Source organism: Poecilia mexicana, unplaced genomic scaffold (assembly GCF_051168715.1).
Source record: "Poecilia mexicana isolate PSO_F unplaced genomic scaffold, ASM5116871v1 scaffold_21, whole genome shotgun sequence".
NCBI classification, from domain to species: domain Eukaryota; kingdom Metazoa; phylum Chordata; class Actinopteri; order Cyprinodontiformes; family Poeciliidae; genus Poecilia; species Poecilia mexicana.
The window spans coordinates 12,251,587-12,268,882 of NW_028263390.1; the positions used below are offsets into that span (position 1 = coordinate 12,251,587).

Consider the following 17,296-nt stretch of genomic DNA (forward strand, 5'->3'; position numbering starts at 1 on the left):
TAACACTGCGGCACTAATTTGGAGCTCCAAATGATTTTTTTAAAACTTTTTTTTCCCCCTAGGATGGAGAGATTTTTTTAAAATAATATTTAAAAGCAAATAACTCTGAATTTATGTTAGATTTTAGAATTCATCATGTAATTCACAGAGTACAAATTTATACAGACAATGACCAAAACCTGCCCATGCAGTTTAGGCATGAAGACATTTTTCTTCATCCTTTTCCCTAAGATCATTAAAATATTCTAAATATTTAATTTTTGTTTTTAATCCATGTGTTAATTTGATGATGTTTTCATTTTTATGGTCCGACTCTGAAGCACTTTCTGGGTCCAACTTGACAACAAATTCAATTTCAAACTGGATTTGAATTAAAAAACAAAAGAGACTAAGATTAAACTTAGCTTCTGGAAACTCTGCTGAATTCATCGATGATTTTGGCTGGATAGTTGACCAGATTCCTTAGAATTAGCGGAATTTATTTAGCGACCGATAGCTTTTTGAAAATAGTTTGCAACTTAAAAAAAAAAAAGACATTTCTGAAACTTAAAGGTACCCGTTGTGATTTGTTTTTTAGATTGCTGTTCTGTTGGATCACCCAGTTTGTATTTTTTTTTTTATTTTATGGTCCTCATAGGTCTCACTACATCCACACACAGATTAGCAGGTCGTTTTCCATTTTATTGTTGTCAGCTTCCAAGAAGATGTAGAGTATTTTCTCCCCAGTGAATTCAAAAATGATTTTTTAGTAGTATGCTTTAATGCAAAACATGAAAAAAAGTGTTTAAAACTTAAAAAAAAAGAAAATAAAATACACTTTCTTAGACATTTGGGAACAGCCATTTAGTAAAAAAAAAAAAACAAAAAAAAAAAAAGACATTTATATTACACTGATCATACAGAGTTCTTATAAAATGGAATTGAAATAATTAGCCTGTTTAGAAGAGAAGCAAAACAGAATAATTTAGGTAAATTATCTCTCTGATGTGGCTTAATGAAAACAAACACCTAGCTGCCAATTTCTGATGGGCCATCTTTCATCTGAATGGACACAAAGACTTGAAACCCACGTCTTATTGAGCGGTCTGATTGTAAATTCACAGATTTGGCCAAATTTCCAAGACAAACATAAAAAACCTGCCAACAAACCCTCTCAGATATCTATGCACCCCCGGCACACGCTGCCAATTAGCATGATTTCATAAGCGCTAATGGAATCTTGAGCCGTCATAAAAGTAAATAATTAAATTAAAGGGGCTCTTGTGTCATTGTTTGCTGTATTTGGACCCATTAGAACCTCCAGTATTCTCATGGTAATTGAATGTTTCTGTGGGGGTAGAAAGCGAGGGGGGGGGGGGTGTCGTAATGAATTCTGTGTTTTCCCTCCAAACGGAGTTGTTCAGACATTTGTGTAGGTTCTGGCAGAGAAACAAAGACGTACATTAGGAGCTATTGTCACCCCCTTCTCGCGATTATTAAAGTAAACATGAAACCCTGAAGAGGCATCATACCCAGCTGCACACACTTGAGCTTGTGTTTGTAAAGTGGGAGAAAAGGCCAAGCAACCCTCAAGACTTTGTCAGAGATGATCCCATTATTCGAAGCATCTCAAGAGTCGGGGGGAGGTGAGGTGTGGGGTGGGGATGTGGGGGGGGAGCGGCGTGCGGCTCGATGGGGCTTTGAAGATCCACCGTTTTGGCACACGGCTCATCCGCCTGATCAGAACTGGAGGAGCGGGAAGGATTTGGCACGAGATAAAATGTTTCAGCAAAGATTGACAAATGAGGCGCTTGCTAACCGAAGCGCGTGTTTTTATTTTTGCCGCCATAATTGCTTCCAAGTCTTTATAAAAAAAATTAAAAAAAAGATTACCAGAATAAAAATTTGCAGCCAAAAGTATGCAAATTTAGATTTGCAGACAGATGTACATTTTTATGACTTTTTTTTTGTAATAAAAATAAAACTAGTAAAGATTTCTCCAAATCCATTAAAATAAATGGTTGCTATGGAGACACAAGTTGCAACTTTTGCAGGAGTTTTTTTTTATTTTTACTATGAGCTCCGGACATTTTTTTCTATTACTATTATCTCCCTTACCGTCCGCCAGCTTGTATGTTATGGCAGGATAAATGTGAGACATTCTCCAGCCTCATTTGTCAAAATTGTAGGACTTTTAATATTAACATAGAAGCAGCTGTGCGGGCTGATGTGGGTGTCTCTTGGTTTTGATGGGTTCGTCTGGTGCAGTCGAGTATTTTTAAAGAGTAACAAGGCATTTGCAGCGTCACATGTCCAGCAGCAGCAGCCGAGGATCTTCTACCACCGCTTTGATCTTGCGTAAGAAAGTGACAGCTTCTCTGCCGTCGATGAGCCGATGGTCGTACGTCAGCGCCACGTGCATCATGGGTCGGACCTCGACCTGCCGGAACAGATCACGTTTCTACTGTCTTCATACAATTACTTTCCACCTCGGAGGTTTTACCCTTCCGTCACTTTCGCGAATCAATCGTGATCAACAAAACGCAACTCCATGAAAATATCAAAGCGCATCGACTTGAAGGCGAAGACGAATATTCATGCAATTACTCTAGAAATCACTTGTCACTTTGACATTAAAAGGTTTTTTTTGTTTGTTTAAAAAGTGTTTAAATTTACAAAAAGCTACAAAAAGGGTAAAGCATCCAAGAGGTGAATATTTTTTAGAAGCACTGAGAAACGAGAAGTCCGGCAGATATTACTTGTTACGTATTACGACTTTTCCCCCCTGAACGTTGACTCACCTGTCCATTGATGGCCACAGGTCTGTCGAAGACGCCGTGCATGCCGAGAATGGCCGACTGCGGGGGGTTGATGATGGGTGTGCCGAACAAGGAGCCAAACACGCCGCCGTTGCTGATGGTGAACGTTCCTCCATCCATATCTTCCACCGCAAGCTCGTTTTTACGAGCCTGAGGAGGAAAAAGACAAAAACTTCTCAGAGCTCTGTAGTAGGGAAAAAACTCAAAGCAATGCTTACAGTTTAAGACGCCTACCTTTTCTCCCAGAGCATTTATGGTTTTCTCGATCTCAGCGTAGTTCATGGACTCCACGTTTCGTAGCACCGGCACTACAAGTCCCTACGAGGTAAAAAGCACGAAGCGGTAAGAACCACAACAGATTTAGATGAAGTGAAAGTTATCCAGGATTTAGCAGTCACAGTAATCACGATAAACTTTTAAATACTAGAAGCCAAACCTTTGGAGTTGCCACAGCGATGCTGATGTCCACATAGTCCCTGTAGATGATCTCTTTGGTTGTTTCATCTATAACTGCAGGCAAACAACATATTTGGTATACAAATGAACAAGTTTGACCGGAACACCGATGCTTGGACCGACAGCACGCTGAAAAAGATTCAAATCCCTTGAACTATCCCACATTTTGTCATGTTACAACCACAAACTTCAGCTTATGTTCTGGGAACTGTATGTGACAGACCAACACAAAGCAGTGCACGATTGTGAAGTGTGTGTTTTGTTTTGTTTTGTTTTTCCAGTGTGATATACATTTGCATTTAGTTCAACTTATTCCAATGGTCTTCAAAAACAAAGACCGGTGCAAGCAACTAAATTTAGAGATCACTAAACACACGACGTCTGCAGCAAAACATGGTGATGGAAACGTCATGCTACGGCGATACTTAAAAAAGCTATTAAGTTTGAGATTTTAATACCAAAAAAACATGGAAAAGTTTTAAGGGAATGAATACCTCTCTAAGACAATGCCTGCGTCTCCTCAGATCCACTTGCTTGCATTAACTCACCAGCGTTGACGGCGGGTTGATCCATCAGAGCATGTGAAGCCGCCTTAGCAAAAGCAGACATAAAACCCAGTTTGACGTTGTGCTTGGTTAGGAACGCCTCCTTGTAGAGTTTCCTCATTTCCTTGATGTTGCTAGAAGAAACGGTGGGTGTCACCGCAGATCACGTTCGATGGGACTGGACTTGTCTCGAGCAGTTTCTTTGACTCACCTCATGTCTATTTCGTTGAAGGTGGTCAGCATGGCGCAGGTGTTCTGAGCTTCCTTCAGTCTCTCAGCAATCCTCAGCCTCATTCGGCTCATCCTCACCTGGAGACACGAAGCAAGTCAGCGAGCGGTGAGCTGCAAGTCCTCTAAATATTACGATAAGTTTGGCTTTTGTGGAAAAAAAAAAGAAAAAAAAGTACTCCGATGTCGCATCGGCATGAGTGTTACCCTGTTTTCTCCTCTGACTCCTGCTGCTGGAGGAGCGGGTGGTGCAGGACTGGGCTTGACAACAGAAACTGCGTGAAGAAGGGGGAAAAGTCGCAGAAAACAACAAATTAATGACTATGAAAAAGAGAAACGTGTCCATGAAATTGGTAACTGGTGGAATGAATAGTGCGGTAGTCACCAGGCGGCGGTGGAGCAGGCGGTGGAGCAGAAATGGACGGCTGAGGAGGGATGTCCTCTGTAGCTGCAGAGGGAGCAGCTTTGGCAGCTGGAGCAGCTAAGAAGTTAGATGCAAGCTTTATGTTGTTGTTTTTTTTTTGTATATGAATACAAATACAACCCTCCTCCCCACCCACGGCATTATTAAAAATGTTAAAGTGACGAAAAAAAAAAAGCTTAATTTACATTTATTTAATTGGAATCTTGGCACAAGTGATTTTAAATAAACAAATATTAACGTTAGAATTTTTTTTTCACATTGAATTCAGACACTCAAAATAAAACATGAATTTATTAAAAATCCTTTCACACATACTTACCAGGTAACACGTTGTGTAAAAGACGCAATGAACAGGTGTTATTTGAACATTTCAAACCGGTTGGCATTTTTGAAAGCAAAACAATTAATACAAATGTTACAAATAGCAAAATATAAAAGGGGATGATCATTTATTTGTAATGTCCGTTGATTTTTGTAGAGTTACAGTATTTCGCATAAGCTGTAGCTGCATGACTGAGTTTTTAGAGAGACCAGTACAGACACCATTGCAATAATTTAACCTACTAAAAATAAGATTGCGCTTCATTTTTCATCCTTGGGACCCAAAACAATGACGACTGTTTCATCTGAAATGAGCTTACTGGAAAAGAAAATGTCTGACCCAATCGGTTATATTATCTAGGGACTCTTTCGGTGACTTTAAAATAAGGCATGTTGTAATACTACGTCATCTGAGCTAAGTGGATCATATAGACGTTGATCAAAACTGACATTGATCAACCATCTGGGATTTTTCAGATTGACACAAAATAGCCACAATATGTCAAGAACCAGAAAGAAGAAAATCAGACGATCCCAACCACTTTACCAGTTACTATGTTATATATATATATATATATATATATATATATATAAAATATTAGTTACTTGGTTCATTATCAAACCTCCTTTCCGTAGCCTGAACAGGGGAGTTCCTGCTTCCACCCTCCCTCCATCAGGGATCAGCAGCTCCTCGATCACACCGGCTGCAGGAGTTGGGACTTGTATTGACGTCTGGAAGAGCAGAGCAAAGATGTTTTAACTGCATTATAACAATAATGTTAATGTAGGTTTGGGTTTGAGTTTAATTTTTTCATATCAAACCTTGTCGGTCTCGACTTCACACACCACTTCGTCGTCTGCTACCGAATCACCCACAGCTTTAAAAAAAATACAACAAAAAACCAAAAGAAGCTGAGTGGCACTTCACACGCAGAAAACAACAGAATATATAATTTAAGCTGATAAATGCTAACCTTTTTCCCACCTTACATCGCCCTCTGTGACTGACTCGGCGAATGGAGGCGTGTTGACCGTGACCAATTCGTCGTCTGTACAAGAAAGACCATAAAAGTATAAATTCAGAGCCACCATGAGTAACAAAAAGTAGCAAGCAGAGTCAGTTTTAAACAAGATACTAAGACTGATACATACTGGAAACAGCGGACGTCCTAAAATACCTGCAGAGGAATGCATTTGATGGGGCCAGATATCTACGCCTTCATGTGAAAAAGAAGATTGTGGTTCAAATTCAGTAAAACCTTTTTAAAACCGAATGTAAAACATTTTAACAATGCAACTGACTCGCTAACAAAATTTTTTAATGCCACCACAAATGTCTAAAGTAGCTATTTTGTTTTCATAGGTTTCTGACTAAATGTTTGATGGTAAGAAAAATGCTGAAAATCAAAAAAAGGAGATGATCAGAGAACTTACAGCTGAGATTCCCTGTAAACGAATTGGCTGCAGATTGAGTGACCTTACAGTAAGTGAGGAAAAGACAAAAATCAATAAAATACAACATTTTTCAACCATGAAAAGAAGCAGCATTACTGACTTTCTCATAGTTTAGTTAGAAATAATCTTACCCGATAAACTTTGTTGAATACCCAAATTAGAAACCTTAAAAAGGAGAACGAGAGTGTTAGATTCATTTTGTTTCAATGAAACACTCCATAGTTATTAGCTTCCTCCATAATTATTTCTAGGATTTTATTTTGTGACATCGGGTGTGTATATTTGGGCCGACTGTCACGTGAACGGATTGTTGTCCAATGTCCACCTTTTTATCTTTCATGTCATGTCAAATTGTTAATTTGGAATTAATGTGTTTAATGTTTATTTAACCTGCAGACTATTTTAGGTTGCTCACATTTCTTAATTGCTCCCAAACCGATTAACAAACCACTAACACGACTTAAAAAAAATATATGTTTAAATAAAAATGGTAAAGAATCATGTACTCCTCTTCTCACACACTTTTAGAGCTAACAACCAGCTAAACCACCTCATTTTCCAGTGGACCGCTGTAAGCTCCACCACTGCTAAATGCCATACAATGGACATGACTCATACATGTGTGTGTGTGTGTGTGTTCTCAAGGCTTGGCTCCACAAGTAACATCGGTCCAAGTCTGGTGGAGCCACTTGTGTAAAAAGCAATTGATGCGAGATGCCTGAGGAGGGTGGAGTCAGTCAAAGTGGAACCAAACGTTCTTTTCCAGTTCCTGCACGGACATGCAGCTATCAAGTTTCACCAGTTTTTAGTTTAATTTTGCAAAAAAGCTGAGATGTTATATAGTTACCTTTATGCCTTAATTATGCCAGCAAAATGTTTTGTAGTCAAACATGTATTCTACCATGGCTTATTGTGGCTACATCAACAGAAAGTGAATCTGGGACTTGTTATCCAAACCTTTTTATTTTATTTTATTTTTATACATGTTCACTGTTAAGACTCAAACGTCTCTCTGTGCCGATGTTTTGTTGCTCTGTGACTGCAGTGTTTTCTGTAGCAATGCACAACCTTTTGGTATAACTTTAACATATGTTCACTATCCTTTACATTCTGTGTTTCTTTGTCAAGTGGTCGGTTTAACTGGTGTAATTGGTGACTGCTGGATGTTTTTATGATGTAAAACATAGCCTTGTTGCTGAAAATGTGCTATACATATTTATTTGACTGGTTTGGGTTTCTGACACAGAGGCAGTTTCAACCATCTAGCTGCTGATTTGAGATGCAGTTTTAAGAATGTGAAGGCTGTCCTCTTTCCTTATTAACCCATCCACTTTATGCAAAGCACATGCAGCAAAAAAAAAACGACAACAAAAAAAAAAGAAGATACTCCTACCACCATTCAAATCTCTACGGTGAGATTTGAAATCTGCACCGTAGCTCATTAAACATGCTTCTGTTTATCTATTCATCTGCTTTACTTTGCAGGCAAGCTGGATTCCACAGTTCTTCTGAAAATGTCACAAAGCTGATGCACATTTGAGCATTTTCATTTTTGCACTACAAGAAACCTTCATTGTCAAAGCAGAAACACTGCTTTGCACTTTATTTTTGGTAAGAGGCTCAAATCAGATTTGTAGCCTGGTGATTAAATCTCAGTAACTCGGTTGTTTTTATCTACATTTACTCTTATTTTATGTTTATACATTTTTAAAGTTTTAAATCTAATGCATAAAAAACATTTTTATATTTCATTATTTCCATTTACTTCTCTGAGTGTTCAAATACTTTTTTTTTTATCTTTATGCTGTTTATATATTTTTGTTGGTGTTAAAATAACTACATTTTTTAAAAGTATTTTGGACCATTTTACGGTATACATCTCATATTTAAATTTCCTTAGATTTTTTGGTGGTGATATTTTGCATGCTCTTTTGTTTGTTTTTTGACACGAGTGCTAATTTTGATCCCCCCCCTCCCTATTTCTCTCTGGGATCTTCACTGACTTCCTTGGACTCTCTATATTACTCAGTACAAACAAGCACTTGCATTGCTGGCTAAGAAAAAAAACTATCAGTCAAACATGATCACTATGAAGTTATTATCCCCTCTTTTTGCAAAGTTTACTCTGTTTTCTGTTGCTCGTCAGCCTGCAGTTTACCCGGTTTAGCTCGTCTTGTTGCTTCCTGTCTGCTTACCTGGCTCGCCGCTGACAGGGACCGACTCAGCGTGCGGTAAACACACGGGGACCGTGACAGCATCTCGGTTGCAGGAGACCACCTTTATTGCCCTGTTTGTGGAAGCTGAAGGAAACAGGGAGAAGGAAGCGAGCTATACCTCACGCCCCTGCAGCACAGCGGCGCTCCCACTGGGAGGAACCACCGCAGCTCGCCCGGGAGTGGAGGGACCGCAGCACACAGCGGGCGGTGCGGGAGTAGATATCAATCGCACCCCACCTCAGACGGAACCATCTTTTTATACCAAGATCGGCTTTCCTGCTCCTGTGTTTTTATCCCAGTTATGATTTTTTTTAACATAGCAGTTAATATGGCGCATTTTAGATTTGGTTTAAGAATCAGCAAATCTGTTGGTAGAAGGAATACATATATTGGAAATTAGAAACAACAGCAGCCCAAGCACTGGGCCTTGTGGAACACCACAATTCTATTTATAATAAAATGATCGTAGTTGCTTGCTTCTGTCAGAGTAAAATATCTTGTTGTACCTGATGGTTGAGTTAAAAACTATATCTACTCAATACAGTTCACAGATCCGAACAATTTGATGCATCAACCTTCACCAATCACTATTTAGCTCCAGTCATCTTTGCATCAACAATAAGCATCTTCTCTCTCCCTTATAGAATAAAGTCTCCCCACAGAAAGATGCTGCCATCGCTATGTTTCACCATTGTGATTGTGCACGTAGAGTTACGCACAAATCCAGTACATGTAGGTCATAAAATAAAAATCTGGTCTCTGGCTGGAGAAGTGTTTTCCACATACTTGTCTTTTTGTCACTCGTCCATGAAAGCCACATTTCCTCCTGGGGTTTCATGGGCAACTTTCTTGCTTTCTTCGATGATTACAAACATCTACGTTTGCAGAAAAAACTTTTTTCAAAACTTATACAATGTTATACACAAATGGACTTTTTTTTTTTTTTACTAATCTTGTGACTTCTGAAAGCTTTTTTAAAAAATGGATTTCAATTATGAATGCCAGAGCAAAAGGGGTTGAATACAAATGTACACCATAACAAAATAAGATAACCATGCATCATTTTCTCTGATTTCTTTGGTGTCCTTTTCAGACACCAAAAAAAAAAAAAGTATATATTGCCGTTTGTGGTTTTAATATAAAACAAACAAAATGCAAATAAAGTATAAAAATGTAATAATTGAATCCAAGAATAATTTTTTTGAGGTGGGTCTATGTGTGTCAGGCGTGTGTTAGACCACACCTCCAGCTCTTTGAGGGGCTTTTAGCAGATTCACTACAGATAAATAATTGTCCCATCCTCCTGCGAGCTTCAAAACCCTCCGTGGTCTCTTAGTGCACCTCTCAGGCACGCCATTAGTTCTTTATTACGACTCTGGCTCGGTGAGTATGACGAATAAAAATGCTTATATTCATAACGAAGCATCACATTGTTAATTATCACATTTTCCCAGTCTTTTCAGGCTGTGAAGCATGAGTTTCTGGAGCAAAGGTATGTGTTCTTCCAGCGACGTCTGCCTGGCCGGCTGCACCGCAGAGCATCTGCCCCCCAGTCACCCTGACCCGCCGCCATCAAATTTAGGTGGTTTTTACACCTCACACAAGGACGGCAAGAACATCAAGGGACTGATTCACAGGATTGAAAACACTGCTTCGGGTTTATCGTGTTCCGTCCCGGTGGAGTATAATCTGTCCACAGGGAGCACAAGAACACCTTTGTCTCCTGTTTTTTCCAGTCATTACGACTGGAGTCTCAACAGCGGCCGTCAAGCCAAGCGTGCCAGAGTTGAGAACATCATCAAAGGTATAACCTGCACAGATGTGGCGCCAAATCAGCTTGAGGAGACCGGCTGCGTGTGTGCGGGAGAAGAAAGGGTCGAAGTGTCGGCTTTACATCAGAGACACGTGGAAACGAGTGGAACTGAAAGCCTCAGCGAAAGCCACCGGTACCTCAGAGAGGTTAGGACGAAGTTCAGTCCCATCTGCGAAGATGAGAAGTTTCCCAGATGGAGTGTTTCGTCTGAAGCATCTACAGACGAGGTACTTTCCAAGTCCTGCAGCGAATCTGAAAGCAGTTCAGGTAAAATTCATCAGGAATGGAAGAAGGCGACGCTAGGCCACCTCGGCTCCAAACCGGATCGGGCGAAGCTGATGGCAGACATTTTAAAGTACGAGTTGACCCGAGCTGTGAGCAGGAGTGTGGACTCCATTTTCAAAAGCATGCCGCTCGTACAGACCCCAACTGAGATGGAGAATTCAGAAACTACTCTCCCTCCTCATTTGGCAGAGTGCATGGAGGATAAATTAAGATGTGGGACGGCAGAGGTTCTGCTCCCAGACGTCCAAACAGAAGCTCTGTCTCTGGTGGTCCAAAAGCCAGAGCTGGAAAGGCCGCGAAACTTCATCCTCCAGTCTACATCAGCGGCTCCTCTTACCCCCAAATCTCCCATCTTCTTCAGCAGTGAGCCTGAACAAGCATCGAAGCAAGACAACATCACACACCATCGACGGCACAGTTTTAAATGTTTACCAGGCGGATGCTCTGAAGGCGGTGAGCCAAGATTGGACACGTATTGGAATTTGGTCAAAGTGAAATCAAAGGTCACCTCCAGATCTGTGAGAAGCCCTCACACACACACCGTGCCGGTGGATCAGGTGATTCTTGAAAGCCTGCAGCTCCCACATGTGAAGTTAGAACCAGATTGCTTCGAGAAAAATAACCTCTACATGTTGAACGTATCCTTTCAGACGCTCATGAGTCATTTCGATCTGGTATGGTTACCTTGTATTTTTAAATGCTCCTTATTTTAGTCTAAAGAAAACCACACGTCTCTTTAGTCATGACAACTTAAGAGAATTTTGATTCAGATTTGTGGATTTCTTCCTTAACAATGGCGTTTTTCAGGAGTGTCTGACAACAAACCACCTGAAGAAAGCAAAGCTCATGTTCTTCTACACTCGCTATCCGAGCTCAGTGGTGCTGAGGATGTGCTTCCATGACGTGCAGGTGAGTAAAACCTTATCATCTCCAAAAAGAAAGTTGTAGAAAACTTGCAAACCCTAAAAAAAAAAAAACTTGACGTTTTGCTTCAAGTGTCATGTTTTCACACATTTTTCAAATCTAACCACATTATAAACCTTGAGATTTATAACTTGCAAAATATCCTGAATAACATAAAAAAAACCCCAGCAGACAACATGGTAAAATAGTTGCATCATTTTATTTGTTTTTTTTTTTTTAACATCTAAAATATTCACAATCAAGTTTCCAGTAACTCGTGGTCATGTTTCATTACTTTACTTACCCGGTGCGTGTGTCGTCCACAGTTCACACGCTGCATCACCTCCCAGCTCATCAAGTGGTTCAGCAACTTCCGGGAGTTTTACTACATCCAGATGGAGAAGTTTGCCCGGAGCGCTCTCCTGGACGTGGCGGCCGACGTGAGGGATCTGACTGTAAGCAGAGAATCAGAACTTTTCAGATCGCTAAACATGCACTACAACAAAGCCAACGACTTCCAGGTGAGGATGATCTCATGACTCTTGGAGCCCAGAGAAATTAGAAATAGTAGGCTAAAATTTTTTTTAATCTGATTAAGGAGCAGAGATTCCATTTTTTTTTTTTTTTTTACATTTTCCCCCTCATTTGTTAGAATTTAAATATATTTTTTACTTAATATTCAGCTGGGTTTCTTAGAAGTCTCATTTTATTTATAGAGGCACACATTTTTCACACTGAGTTTATAAATTCTATATTGGTTTGTATGTTTTCCTCTGCTCAGATTCATCACAGTCCTAATTGCACAGATTTAAAAACTACAAGTGCAACAATTAGTAATTGTATAATAATAAGTTGTAGTGTAGCTTACATTTTCGTGACATGTAGGCAATAGTACCAAATTACAACAGAAAAGAAAGGACAGTAGAAATAAGCTGACTTTTAAATTAGTAAAAACAAGTTGCAACTACAATGTCAGATTTTTATCAGATATTGTATTGGTATTCAAGAAGAAGTTTGTATGTTGCTTGTGACATGCCCAAAAGTCTGCATGCCTTCTGTAAAGGGAAGCGGTCGTTTAAGAGGCTATGACCTGTAAACGGTGATAATTCAATTAGGCATTGTGACTTAGGCAAGCACCTCCTCTATACATTACAACAGACCTGATGCCCTGATGAATTATACCTTGCAAAATAAGAATTTAACTGTCAACTATCAAATTAACTACTAAATTTGCCTCAGTTTTATTTGCTTAAACTATAAAAACACATTTTTAAAAATCTGCAGTGAAGAATGTTCCATGTGATTTTTTATTTTTTTTACATTTAACTCTAGGTGATGACACATGGTTTTAAAAAAAAACAAACAAAAAAAACAAACAAACTGTAAAATTGGCTTTTTACTTTAGAGGAAAATCTGCAAACCAGAATCACATGATTACAACCATATTTTCTTACACAAGATGGCATATAAGAGTTACCGAATTCTTCATGAAGAGAGATGAAAATAAACAAAAGGTCACATATAGTGGAGCTAAAGAAAATCAAAAGTTACGTCATTTTGCAATCATACATTTCATGTCATCAAAAGGAGCGCAATCTGATCATTGTGCCTTTATTACCACCACTTAAGTTTGTCCAAATGGGTCGTTTGCTCATTTTATGAGCACTCACTGTGTCGGCTAATGTGGGTTAGTTGCTTGAACCGAAAGATACCCGAGCCCATTGTTTATTGCTCAGAGGTTTTACAACCTTTAAAAGCCATTGTGGTTATATACTGAAGAAGGGAGAGGATCAAATATGTGGTTTCTTAATCCCAGTTCATGACTGGAGAGAAATTGTCTGATTGGAGTTGGTTTAAAACAGGCAAGTGTCCACTCTGTTTGTCTTGGCATTTCTCTAACCTGCAGCTGAAAAACAATTTCAAGCTGCTATGAATTGATTATTCCAGGTCAGAATTATTTTAATGAGTCTTAACTATCCTTTGTCTTATGCTCAAATATTCAGATAGCTGGAACAGCTGTGAAGGCGGTTTACATGTTTACTGTTATCTCCAGAACTTGCTCATGCAGACAGAGAAAACAGCTAAAATGCAATTTGGAAAAAGACAGAAAAAAAAAAAAATTTTTTTTGTCCTTTTTGGTGCATGGGTTTAATGAGAATACCTTTCAGTTTTCTTTACATCTACCAGTAATACACTACAGCCTTGAAAAGGCTTCTGAAGCTTCAGAGATAAGGCTAAGGAATAAACAATTGTAGAATAATGTGCATCCAATTAAGATGAATTTACATAGAAAACAAATTTTGCAGTTGAAAATGCATTTAAAAAAACAAAAAACAAACAATAACTCAGAAAATTTCTGCTAAAAACCTAGAAAACCTTTGTAAACACACTATAAAAATATAGAGCAGTGAGTGTAGTGAGTATATTAACAATACTACCCTTAAAAATTTGAAGACAGTCTTAATAGGCTTATGTAAAACATATTAAAGCGTGGTGTCAAAACATTTTGCCATGAGTCAAAATCCTCAATTGCTCAAACTCCAAAAAAAATAAAGATGCTTTACTGTTAAAGGTAATTTACAAATATGTAAACTATGGATCCTGGACTTCAACAGCATAGTTTAAAAATCCATGAAGTCTAAATGTTGTTTTTGTTTTAATTCTTCATTACAGAGATGGTAATATTTTGGTTATTTAGCCAAATGTTGTTCCTAACATTTTTCATCTTAAGATTCCAATATGACACTGCCCTCAGGCCGCACTTTGGGCACCACTGCGTTACAGCACAGCTTTCATACATCAGCAGAAACTGTACAGATACAAAATTAAAATTTAGGTTGCGTTTCATTATAAATAGCATTTGGTTAAGTGCAAACCTGGCAGGTACAAAGGAAAGGAATGATTCAAACAGCATTATTACTAAATACATCACTGTAACAGATATCCTGTACTGTTAAGAAGCTGTTCATCCACAACTTTGATGCACAAACAGCTTTTGAGTTGAGAGGAAGAAAACTCCAGAAAGTATTTGACGTACGAATAAAACATGTAATGCTTTGTTAGTTATGAAACAAGGGACAAACTCTTCCACAGCTCAACAATGTTCAGCTGTGGAAATTGGATGAGGTTTCATGTTTGCAAGATCAATTAGGATGTCAAAAAAATAAACTATACCACAGAATCATATTTCATTAAGTCTAGTCTTTTTTTTTTTTTTTTTGGAATTCACTTTGAAACGTAAAGTACCAAATAATCTAGAACAAGAAATGCAATAAATTATTTTGGACACAGGACCAGCCGAGCAGTTGCACTGCACTTATTGTGAAAAACCAGACTTTGTATCAAATTAGAAATTGATGTGGTTTATTAGAAATGCATTATGCATAAACGTGCCATTCATAAAACAAATGACATTTGAAACATTTTCCTTCAACAACTAGTCACATTTAGACTTTTTTTTTCCAACCGAGTTGAAAAAAATAAGTAATTTCAAATGTAGGTTTACGGTAAGGTTGCCTGCCTCTGGTTGAGTTTATGATAAAATTATCTGATCTGTTAAATAATCTTACAATGGTGCATAGAAAATAACCAATGCTTTTATAATGCTGGTAGACCTGAAGTATACAAATTTTAAACTGGCTGCAATTTGCATGCTAGAGGTCAAGAAATTATGGAAATTACTTAAATGGGCTGTTGTGTTCAGTAGATATTGGGTTTTAACTCCAGCTGGTTTGTTTACATTTCTTCACTAAGTCTTTACTTACCTTGATATAAAAGACCAGAATATACCTAAGAGCATTATGTTAATTTACTTAAGTTTTTTTTTACAGCCAACAACTGAGGAAATTGTTTGACTCCAATGTTTCTCGTATGCTTCGTTAGGTTCCTGACCGATTCCTTGAAGTGGCTGAGATTACACTGAGAGAGTTTTACATTGCAATTTCAATGGGAAAGGATCGCGACCCATCCTGGAAGAAGACAATCTACAAAGTGATCTGCAAACTGGACAGTGACGTTCCACCTGAATTTAAAAGTCATCACTTTGGATGAACACCAGCCAAAAAGGCATCTTGTGCCACAGCGTGGACTTGCTGAGTAATTTTGTTTTAAATGGGAAAAGAAAGGCAAATATATGGACGGTAAGTAATATGGATGTCAGAAAGAGGAAGCGTAATGGTTGATTATGTAGCTTCAGCTTTTTACTACTTTACAAAAGCTACTAAAGTTAACTCAGTGAGTGGTCTTAAATGTTTTCTGTATTAAAAGGAAATCTTTAACATGTTAGTTTTGAACGTCTAGGTTGCATAAAAAATAATAAAATAAAAAAAAAATCCAGATTTGTGAAGGACTTTTTCAAAATGCACACAAAACAAGGTCCACACCGAAGAGCAAAAAATATTTAATATTTAACATAGAAAGTACATTTTATTTAGATGAATACAATTTCAAAACTTATTCCACATGATTAAATCTAGCACATTTACTTCCCATACTTACCATAAGTTCATCATGTTTGATTTGTTCTGTTGGTACTCGGGCAAAATGTCTTCAGGACGAGAAATGCTCTTTGCTCTTGTAGCTTCAGGGAATCCAGGCAGACGAATCCAGATTAAAATCCAGAGTGGGAAAATTCAAACCCTGGGTTTCCTTCAGTCTTCGAAGAGTTTAAACATGGAAAAGAAAAATGTTGATAACACCAGTGTCTTTTTTCTATTACATGTTAATAAATTACATACAATAAATGTAGCTACCCATGCTGAAAAAAAGCAGGGCCTCCTTCTTACATCCTTACTAAGAAGCACTAAATGACCTGACCTCTCCTCAGTTTTCTGGCGACCAACCCAGGTAAAGTCAAATCTCAAATTCCACTATTACCAAAAAAGGTTTGTACTTTCAGGATTTCAGCAAGACAAACATTATGACCTCTTTAAGTCTGCAGACTTGACAAGTCGTCAAGCATACAGTCAGTGTTAGTCAAAAGGTCAGTTCTACAAAAGTTGATTGTTCACAAAGCCGTTTCTAGGCATATTAATGGAAAGTTGACCTGAATGAAAGTGTGGTAGGAAAAAAAGCGCAGAAGCAACAGGGGTGACTTTAGTTTTTAGAGAACTGTGAAGCAAAGGATCTTTCAAGAGTTTGGGGGAGATTCATAAGATGTAGAGAGAGTCCAGAGTTGGTTCTGAAAGAGCCACCAAATATATATATTCAAAATAATGATCTATGACTATTCCAGTCTTTGTGCTAAACCACTCCTGAAACACAGACATCAGAAGAGTCTTACCTGGGCTAAGAAGAAAAAGTGCAGGACTGTTGTCCAGTGACTGAATTAAAATGTGCTAATTTGGAAATCAAGGTCCCAGAGTCTGGAGGAAAAGTGAAGAGGAATATACAGGTGCTGGTCATAAAATTAGAATATTGTGATAAAGTTCATTATTTTCCATAATGTCATGATAAAAATTAAATTGTCATATATTTTAGATTCATTGCACACCAACTGAAATATTTCAGGTCTTTTATTGTTTTAATTTTGATGATTTTGGCAAACAGCTCATGAAAACCCAAAATCCCTGTCTCAAAAAATTAGAATATTATGAAAAGGTTCTCTGAACGAGCAATAAAAATAATCATCTGAATCAACAAAGTAACTCTAAACACCTGAAAAAGATTCCTGAGGCCTTTAAAAACTCCCAGCCTGGTTCGTTACTCAAAACCGCAATCATGGGTCAGACTGCTGACCTGACTGCTGTCCAGAAGGCCATCACTGACATCCTCAAGCAAGAGGGTGAGAAACAGAAAGAAATTTCTGAACGAATCGGCTGTTTGCAGAGTGTTATATCAAGGCACCTCAGTGG

General features: G+C 38.3%; 2 protein-coding genes across 2 annotated transcripts; one reads left to right on the top strand and one right to left on the bottom strand.

The window, feature by feature from the left end:
* Window positions 1–660: 660 nt before the first annotated feature.
* Window positions 661–9,673, bottom strand: LOC106920007 (dihydrolipoyllysine-residue succinyltransferase component of 2-oxoglutarate dehydrogenase complex, mitochondrial-like). The gene is made up of 15 exons (XM_014990754.2): window positions 8,423–9,673; window positions 6,359–6,392; window positions 6,207–6,249; window positions 5,925–5,989; window positions 5,747–5,821; window positions 5,595–5,650; window positions 5,396–5,504; window positions 4,413–4,508; window positions 4,235–4,302; window positions 4,011–4,108; window positions 3,803–3,933; window positions 3,235–3,308; window positions 3,033–3,116; window positions 2,781–2,948; window positions 661–2,419 (listed from the first exon to the last, which is right to left on the bottom strand). Exons 1-15 carry the CDS (start codon window positions 8,483–8,485, stop codon window positions 2,285–2,287), a joined length of 1,299 nt encoding a protein of 432 aa, XP_014846240.2. The 5' UTR covers window positions 8,486–9,673; the 3' UTR covers window positions 661–2,284.
* A 5-nt stretch (window positions 9,674–9,678) lies between these two features.
* Window positions 9,679–15,494, top strand: LOC106920006 (prospero homeobox protein 1-like). The gene is made up of 4 exons (XM_088002011.1): window positions 9,679–11,179; window positions 11,349–11,450; window positions 11,771–11,965; window positions 15,327–15,494. Exons 1-4 carry the CDS (start codon window positions 9,917–9,919, stop codon window positions 15,492–15,494), a joined length of 1,728 nt encoding a protein of 575 aa, XP_087858137.1. The 5' UTR covers window positions 9,679–9,916.
* The last annotated feature ends 1,802 nt before the right edge of the window (window positions 15,495–17,296 follow it).